Source organism: Physella acuta, unplaced genomic scaffold (assembly GCF_028476545.2).
Source record: "Physella acuta isolate Inbredline_101_S28 unplaced genomic scaffold, ASM2847654v3 ptg000368l, whole genome shotgun sequence".
Taxonomy (NCBI): domain Eukaryota; kingdom Metazoa; phylum Mollusca; class Gastropoda; family Physidae; genus Physella; species Physella acuta.
The window spans coordinates 56,485-65,000 of NW_026731887.1; the positions used below are offsets into that span (position 1 = coordinate 56,485).

At 35.7% G+C, this 8,516-nt stretch overlaps 1 protein-coding gene across 1 annotated transcript; it reads right to left on the bottom strand.

Moving 5' to 3' along the window:
* Positions 1 to 231: 231 nt before the first annotated feature.
* On the bottom strand, positions 232 to 6,276 carry LOC131941657 (integrin-linked kinase-associated serine/threonine phosphatase 2C). The gene is made up of 10 exons (XM_059301039.1): positions 6,131 to 6,276; positions 4,775 to 4,930; positions 3,889 to 4,003; positions 3,578 to 3,684; positions 3,322 to 3,415; positions 2,973 to 3,060; positions 2,729 to 2,850; positions 2,517 to 2,636; positions 2,296 to 2,377; positions 232 to 1,586 (listed from the first exon to the last, which is right to left on the bottom strand). Exons 1-10 carry the CDS (start codon positions 6,171 to 6,173, stop codon positions 1,440 to 1,442), a joined length of 1,074 nt encoding a protein of 357 aa, XP_059157022.1. The 5' UTR covers positions 6,174 to 6,276; the 3' UTR covers positions 232 to 1,439.
* Positions 6,277 to 8,516: the final 2,240 nt, after the last annotated feature.

An 8,516-nucleotide genomic window follows, 5' to 3' on the forward strand; every position in this document is an offset into this window, starting at 1 on the left:
AACAGGACTTCTTACATACATTTACACACCCAGTAAACAACAGGACTTCTTACATACATTTACAACCCAGTAAACAACAGGACTTGATATATACATTTACACACCCAGTAAACAAAAGGACTTCCACATTCATCCACCCAAAAATGAAACAGAACTTCAGATTTACTTAACAAAACACCAAAGTTAAAAAAAAATAATTTTAAGACATCAATCTAGAAATAGACATGTCTTTTATTTTACAGATACAGTTCAAGTTATGCCAGGGGCTGACTGTCCCTACTGCATGTACCACAAGTATGAATTTCCCCTTAGTTCAGGTATTGCTGGTCACATAAACATATCAACATACAGAGGCAGTGGTAATTTCAAACATGGTTTATGATTATAATGATTACATTATTAGATGAATGAAAAAGGTGAGGGGTCTTAAAATAGAACTGGTGGTTGCTTTTATCTTTAAACAGACATGCACTGATTAACATGAATGAATGAAAACAGATGAGCTGACTGTAACAATTTGATGGTAGGAGTTGGTAACACTGACCTGTGGTCTACTATAGTTGAGGGGGTTAGTTACCAAAGGAAGTTATGTCCCTTTTCAATACAACAATAATAATGAAAACCCAAGTCTTTAATTACTTCCCTTGATTTATACTCTCTTGAGGTCTAGTATATTTATCTGAACTGCCAAAACATCCTGAGCAATAGTCTGACTAATAGAAGAACAATTCTTATATTGGCAAGAAGAAAGCATTGAATTATGTAAATGTAAGTCTTCTGACATCCATTCAATATGAAATAGAAATTGGATGATATAAGGAAAAAGGTAAAAATGTGCCAAAATAAAAAAAAAGTGAGACAATAAACAATTATGATTTAAAAAATAATGAATGATAATTTTTAGTTCATGAGCTGCATGCCAATGAACAAAGATTATGATACAGCTAAATGTTGGATTTAAAATAAGGACATGTGATTTTGTTGAAAGTGATCAAGTGACTGTGATTTATCAGTTAACATCTGTAAATAGCAACAATCATTTAAGTTTTTTATTTTAGTCAGAAGACACAATGTTTAGGCAATTTGTTTTAAACATAATATACCAAGCAAAAAGAAGTATGTGCTCTGCACATTTAGGCATCATTTATCAATAAAGCTTTAGTCAAGCTAAAGCAAATAATTCATAACTCACTACGTAAAACAACTCATAGTCTTAGTATAACAGGAATAATGTTGTTCAGGAAATAGCAAAAAAAAAAAAAAAACAATTTCAATTCCCATTTGTTCACTAGCAGAGAATATGAATATACTTTGTACTAGTGGTAACATATAGAACATTTAATTAAATTCCATTCCACATAACTTATGATTACATTCCTACATAACAACATCATTAACAGTTAACAAGTTGTTTAAGACACAGGTCGGGTGGCAACCATTCACTGCCGTTTGTGAATATCTACCACTATGACGGTGACATTGTCGCCACTGAGACGCAACACAGCTGCATTAGCCAGTTTGTTACACACTGCGTCAAACTTGATGTCTTTTTCTGATTTCTTACCACTGGATTGGAGATTCTTGTCCTGTTCAGGAGAATCCAATTGTAAGTTAGTAAAGCGACTAAACAAAAACATTTATAATACATGTAACACAAGATGAGGATAAACAAAGAGACATGGTCCACTATTAGGTGGTGCAGTTAGCCTGTTCAATCCCATTTTTCACTACAACAACAAGAAAAGCATTGTAGGAAATTAGAAGATCAGAAACACATCTAAAGGTGATACTACATTGTTTTACAATGGTATTTAAGCCACTTACATTTCCAGTTCACCATTTTAAAGGTGTGGGTCTATGACAAGGGGCAATTAGCGTGTTGCTTACATTTTAGAATTCTATTATATAGTGTAATTATGTTAAGTTTATAATTATTATTTATATAGTGTAATTATTTAAATTAAATTTTTTTACTATCATATTATTTTGTCTCATTACCAACTTATTTTAGATAAAGAGACCTAAGTATAATAAATAAATCAATACATTCTACTGTCATATTATTATTAATCTGACACTAAGATTGAGTTGCAGTAAAAAAAAAATTGGACCGCCAGTGATTGACGTGTTTGTAAAATATGATAAATTATTAAAAGTGAAAATACATAGTTTAGTCACACCCTCCAGGAAGTAAGTGGTGACTTGAAACAGGCACAAAGTTTGGAGTGTGAACTGAAATCTATGGTAAAGAACCAATTTAAACTAGCATAATGATGGAGAAAATTGATATCTTACCTCCAATATTTTGTTGACATACTGTATACTTTCATCCACACTATAACTCTTCCAGAGCCCATCACAGGCAATCATAAGATACCTGCAGCAATAAAAATATCAAACTTTGGGAAAAACCACACAACAGCTTTTCTGCAGTTTCAAACTAGCATTTGTATACTAATCAGTAGCGACGTGTATAAAATAAGGATATTAATTTTTTTAAATGTACAGAAACTCACCTGTCATTATCTGTCAACTGGCACCTCTTGATATCAGGTATACAGGTAACGCCATGATTTTTGTATGGGCCATCCCCAATAGATCGAGCCACCTCCAACACACCCATCACCCTACCTTCCCTATTGAAAATACAATAAAATTAGAGCCCACCTTAAATATAAACCACACAGTGTTGGTTATGAAATAGAATAGTTGTATTAACCAAGCCTACCTAACATTCCCTCCTGCTTTTTGTATTCTCATTCTTTCTTCATACAAAGATGGGCTGTGATCAGTTGTTAAAGGAATACCAACACACCTCTGTTCTCCATCTTTGAATCGACACAAAACTGCCTGCGAAACAAATTGTAACCAATTATTTCTTCTTCAATAGGAAATCACAAATATAAAAATACCATCACGGTAAATTAATGAAAAAACAACAGCAAATGTTTATAGAATTTTGTTAATCATACTTTGCTATCTCCAAGATTTGCAATGTACAAAGTATCATTAATTGCCAGCACAACTACAGCTGTTGTCCCATCTTTCCATGATGGTTTACTGCGGACATTAAAACAGTGAGATTAAAAAAATATAACATATGATTCTTTGTTCAAGCTATATGATAGTTCAACATACTGATCAATTATTTTTCTACCCAAATAAAACATATTGGATCTCTCCCTCAAGTAGTTGATTGATTGTGATGTGAATCATTACGAATGATTTTAATATACCAAATTCAATCATAATGCTTTTATAATAGTGCAAAATAACATAGGCAAAAATAACTTCAATGTAAATAGTTTAACAGTTACTTACTTTTTAGTAGCTTCTTTTAAGAAATCTTCATCCGTCTTTTTAAATGCATCAATGAAAATTCTTTTTATTTCCTTCTCTACCTGAGTAATATCACCTAAAGAAGAGGTAAAGAAATTATTTACAGTATAATTTCATAATTTCTAATCATGCTAAATTGGGTACTGGTATTAATATTTGCAATGAATAATTTAGTCTTTTGCAGGTTTAATACCAGTGAATAAATTTTCTGGTTGCTTAAAGGGTCTCTAAGAATTACCCTTAGGAAATTTATCACGTAGATTATTGTGCAAATGCTGGGATGCAAACCTTGAAGCACGTACTCCACCATGTCCATCAAATACTGCATACAGCGCTAGACGATGGCTGTGGAAGAATCAAGAAAAACAGTGCTAAAATAGAAGAATACAGAAATAATTCTCTTACTGTGTGGATACAGTAAAAGAAACTCATAAGGATAAATTTGGAGCAATTGAATAAACCAAACCAAAACCGATAATTATAATATGACTATGTGTAAATGGTAAAAAAAATAATAACAGATTACATTTTTGAGTTTTTGTTACTTACATTGAATTATGTAAGCCTGGTATGTGTTGAAGGAAGTCATCTATAAGAACATGGGCATCTTGCATATCTTCTCTTTCACCTTGACGGTCTGCTACATATCCTTTAAGTATGTAAGCTGATAAATAGATTTTTTTGTGAATATGTCACTTTGTCAGGAGCAAGGGGTTTATATATTAAACTAAAAATATAATACATACATTTAATAAAACAATAACAAATATAATAATAACATTCAACTAAAATTCTAATATGTAGATAAAAATAAATATAATAATGACTAAGAATATACCCAAAGAGGTATACAATTTGTGTGCATATGGGTCCTCTCACTTTGCAATGATACATTGGAGTTGGGGAGTAAAAATCAACAATAAAAGCATGAATTTTTTCTGGACATTTGTAACTTGTCCTAAATTAAGGTGGCCACATTATATGCTTGTCCTTAATTTGTTTTAAACAAAATAAAAAAACAAACATTTTCTTTACTAATACAGAACTACACAAAGTTAAGTTTACATTATAATCTGGTAATGATCTTTTTATAATCTGAACACCAATCCAACAAAGAACATATCTTTTCCAGATAAGCCCTGTGTGCATGCATTATATTTATCTTGGAACTGGCAAAAAGTGGTGGGGCTTAACTTTTGATTTGCACACCCCCCACCCCCACCCCCCCCCCCCCCCCCTCAAACTTTCAATTTGTTTTTCCAACCAATTTTGGCGCCCCTTAAGGTCGGCACCAGGGGACATATGTCCCGTTACCCCCCCCCCCCCCCCCCCCCTTGCTATGCCTCTGCCCTAAACTAGGCCTACTTTGTCTAATTTGTTTCTGAAAACAATAGCAGTTAAAACACTCGTAAGGGGAGAAGTATGAAATGCCAACCATAATTTTGTGATGCCTTCTCACTCTCTTCATTCTTCTTTCGTTTTTCTTCAAGATCTCTCTCCTCACATTCTTCTAGTAGTCTCCGCTTATTTCCTTGCTTGTCAATATCGGAAGATACCCCTGAGGCAGTATGATCATGGCAAATAACAGAATCTGGCATAAAAGAGAAAAATCATTGAAATTGTAGGTGTGAATCCACATGACATGTTTATAATATAAAACCATTGATGATAAGCCTATTACAATTAATTACAATAATAGAGAATGCACTACCCACTAAAGATCTAGATCTACTATTATTACTAACTACTAGATGTAGATATTGTAGTATTAAACTTAACTAAACTAAACCTATTCAGTAAATTACTACTATTCAGTCCTATTCTAATTCTACTCTACTTACTAGATCTAGTCCTGTTTAAGTACTAGATCTAGAAACAGAGGAAGTCTAGTCACTAGACTGACTGATTAGTGGTGTGTAGTCAGTGAATAGTAGTAGACAATTAGGCCTCTATGTAGTATGTGTAGATCTAGGCCTAATAAGATAGTAGCTGTGTAGTGTGTGTAACTACTAGATCTAGATCTAACTAGTGTGTTGAATGTACTGATTGTAGTCACTTGTCAACTCAAGTCAGTCAGTTGAAAAACAAGACAAATCTAATTAGTAATTACTAGATCTAGGCCTAACTAATCTTTAATCTAGAGATTATCATTCTAGATCTAGAGTCCACTAGACTGACTGGTGGTGTGTAGTCAGTGAATAGTAGTAGACAATTAGGCCTCTATGTAGGATGTGTAGATCTAGGCCTAATAACTAATACCTAAGTGTTAGGCCTATTAACTAATCTTTAATCTAGAGCAGGGGTCTCCAAACTACGGCCCGCGGGCCGGATGCGGCCCGCGAGGTCCTCTTATCCGGCCCGCGGAGATCTTTTTGTCCACGGAAAAATACGTTTGTTGGTGATGGCTGAGGAACTTTGCCCAGAAAAGTCAAAGACATGTCTGGAAGAAACTGGCCCCCGAACTGAAATTTGATAGTTAATGCGACCCTCGGACGGAAAAGTTTGGAGACCCCTGATCTAGAGTCTAGGACTCTAGAGATTATCGTTCTAGATCTAGACTAGAGTCTAGAAGTAGAGTAGATACTACTAAATCTAGCTAGAATCTAGATCACTAGATTCTAGATCTACTTGATCAAGTTACTACTTTAGTAACTTTACTAGATCTATACTACTAGAAGTAGAAGTACTAGATTCTAGATTTGTACTACAGACTACAGATCTAGATTTAGTTAGTAGATAAGATTCATAGATTGAGTCCAGTAGATAGATCAGAACAGACGCTGAGTGTAACCTTTAATATGATCTGGCTCTGGCAAGTCACCAAATAAATCCATTCGTTTTTATTTTCTTGATCTACATTTAATCATATAATCAAGAATTCAGTAGATCTACACTCCAAGATTAAGTTAGTAAAGTACGCGACACGAACAGTAGCGCTCTCTCAAAAGAGAAAGAACAAATGACATGGAAAGTCTAAATATAAGAAACCAACAAACATTTCTGTACAGCGTAGGCCAGACGAAAAAAATTGTAATACGCTTGGCACTCATTATCTCCTATTTCGAATTAAATACACACCCGAGATCAGAGGCGTAGCGACCCTTCCCGGCGCCCGGGAACAAACATTCGATTTGCACCCCCCCTCGAACTTTTGATTTGTACCCCCCCCCCCCCTCAAACTTTCAGTTTGTTTTTCCAACCCATTTTGGCGCCCCCCCCCCCAATGGGGACATACGTCCCCCCGCCCCCCTTCCCTCGCTACGCCTCTGAGTCCGTCCATTGACCAATGTATGGACTGTGTACAACAATGCAGGAGCTGTTTTGAATGTACCATCCATAAAGCTGTGCTGATGGTCTTAACCTCAAATAACCTAAGGTTGTCCTTACTTCCATACAAAAACATCCTACTTTTGACTCGGCACCAGAATCGTTAGTCGTTAAAAAAGGGGGTTATTATCCAGGGGGTTCATGTCGCAGGGGGTTTGTCCAGGAGGTTTATGTGCAGGGGGGGGGGGGGCTTGGACCGGGAGCCGGAAATGGTTGAGGCCCTATGTTCTACTAGGAGCAAAGAGAACTAAGTCAAAATCAAGTCAAGTACATAAAGATCGCCGTCTTTGAATTAAAATATTGATTCCTCATGTGTTGCATTTCCATGTTTTATTGCAAAAAAAAAAAACAAAAAAAACTCAATTATTTTTTCAAATTACTCGTTGAAGGGAAAATGGAGATCAGTCAATACTAATAATATATAATTTACTTCTTTATGTTGATATTAAAATTCTAAACACATTGGGAAACTGATGGAATTCATTATCTAAATTTTATTTAATTCCCAGTTTAGCACTAAGTACGAAATATAATATTTTTTGTTTTAATAGTTGTGTATTATTACAAGCTTTTATTTAACTTGCTTACCCTGTCTGTCTGTATGAGTAAAAACGGGCGAGCCACTAGGGGGTCTTCCAGAGGCTTATCCAGGTTTTCGTTATAGGGGGAGCGAAAAGAGCAAAAAAGGCGCCGAATTTTTAACACGTAATCGCAGGGCGCGATTTGTTTTTCTCAATATACGGTATATAAAATTAAAAGTCGATTTTTTATTTTGACACCATTCATCTGATCGCTATCAAACTTTGGTGAGTTCATTAGAACACTTTAAGGAAGGGTTCTGTAAAAAAAATCATTTTTAATTTCACAAGGGCGGCGCCACGGGAGGGTGCGATTTTTCTCTCTATACGGTATATAAAAATAATAAAAGTGAATTGCGGTGACACCGTTCACACGATCGCAATGAAACTTTGGGAAGATGTTGAAAATACTCCTGGGGAGGTTTCTGCGCTAAAAATATTTTCAAATTCGCAGGGGTGGCGCCCCGGCAGGGCGCGATTTGTTTTTTCTCTATATACGCTTTATAAAAATAAAAGTCTATTTCGGTTTCACACCGTTCATCCGTGTACCATGAAACTTTGGGGAGAAGATTAGATCACTCAATGGTAGGGTTCTGCAAAAAAAGAAAACTAAAGTTTCTTATGGGCGGCGCCATGTAGGGTACAATTTTCGTCAATACACGGTTTGGCGCCCAGAGTTTTAGAGCGACTATGTTGGCACTTGGCATCCGTTAATCAAGCGTCCTGCTTAGCGAGTAAGGGGTATTACTATATTCAGCGGTAAAACAACAACAGGCTTCTAAAAATAACTTTGTAACGCGAGGAAATCCTGTACAGTTTCGTCACCTTGCGAAAGATGAAAAAATAACTTTTTGAATATGAGGAGCCTACTGTAGAGTTTCGTCACCTTGTGAATGATGCAATAAGCATCTATTATTAGACGATCCAGTCAGAAATTGAGATCGAGCATCTAATAATAGACCATTAGTAACGCTAGCATATTGCATCAGTCACACTGATGTTTAAAACACGTCTAATAATTTTTTTACGTGTTAAAGAAAAAAATTCTGTTCATTTGTGTCACTTTAGCGAATGACGAAATCTGCATAATTATTAACAGGATGCTATTGGCACGCTGGGTTATCCTATGAGCACGATGGCGCCTGTTAGTTTTAAGGAGCCAGGAGCCGTACGCTGCGCCTATGCGGTAGTGTAATCGGGGGGCGGGGGGCTCCTGAGAGCGCCCCTCTACGTCCCTGACACATGGGTGGTCACCGAAGTGTGTTCTACCTC

Excerpts from the sequence above, each read along its gene's own strand:
- LOC131941657 (XM_059301039.1), bottom strand. The coding sequence starts at position 6,173 with ATGGATTTATTTGGTGACTTGCCAGAGCCAGATCATATTAAAG. Across the intron at positions 4,004-4,774 it reads GAAGGCATCACAAAATTATG|CTTACATACTTAAAGGATAT; the intron begins GTTGGCATTTCA and ends TCTATTTATCAG. Across the intron at positions 3,061-3,321 it reads TTAAAAGAAGCTACTAAAAA|TAAACCATCATGGAAAGATG; the intron begins GTAAGTAACTGT and ends TAATGTCCGCAG.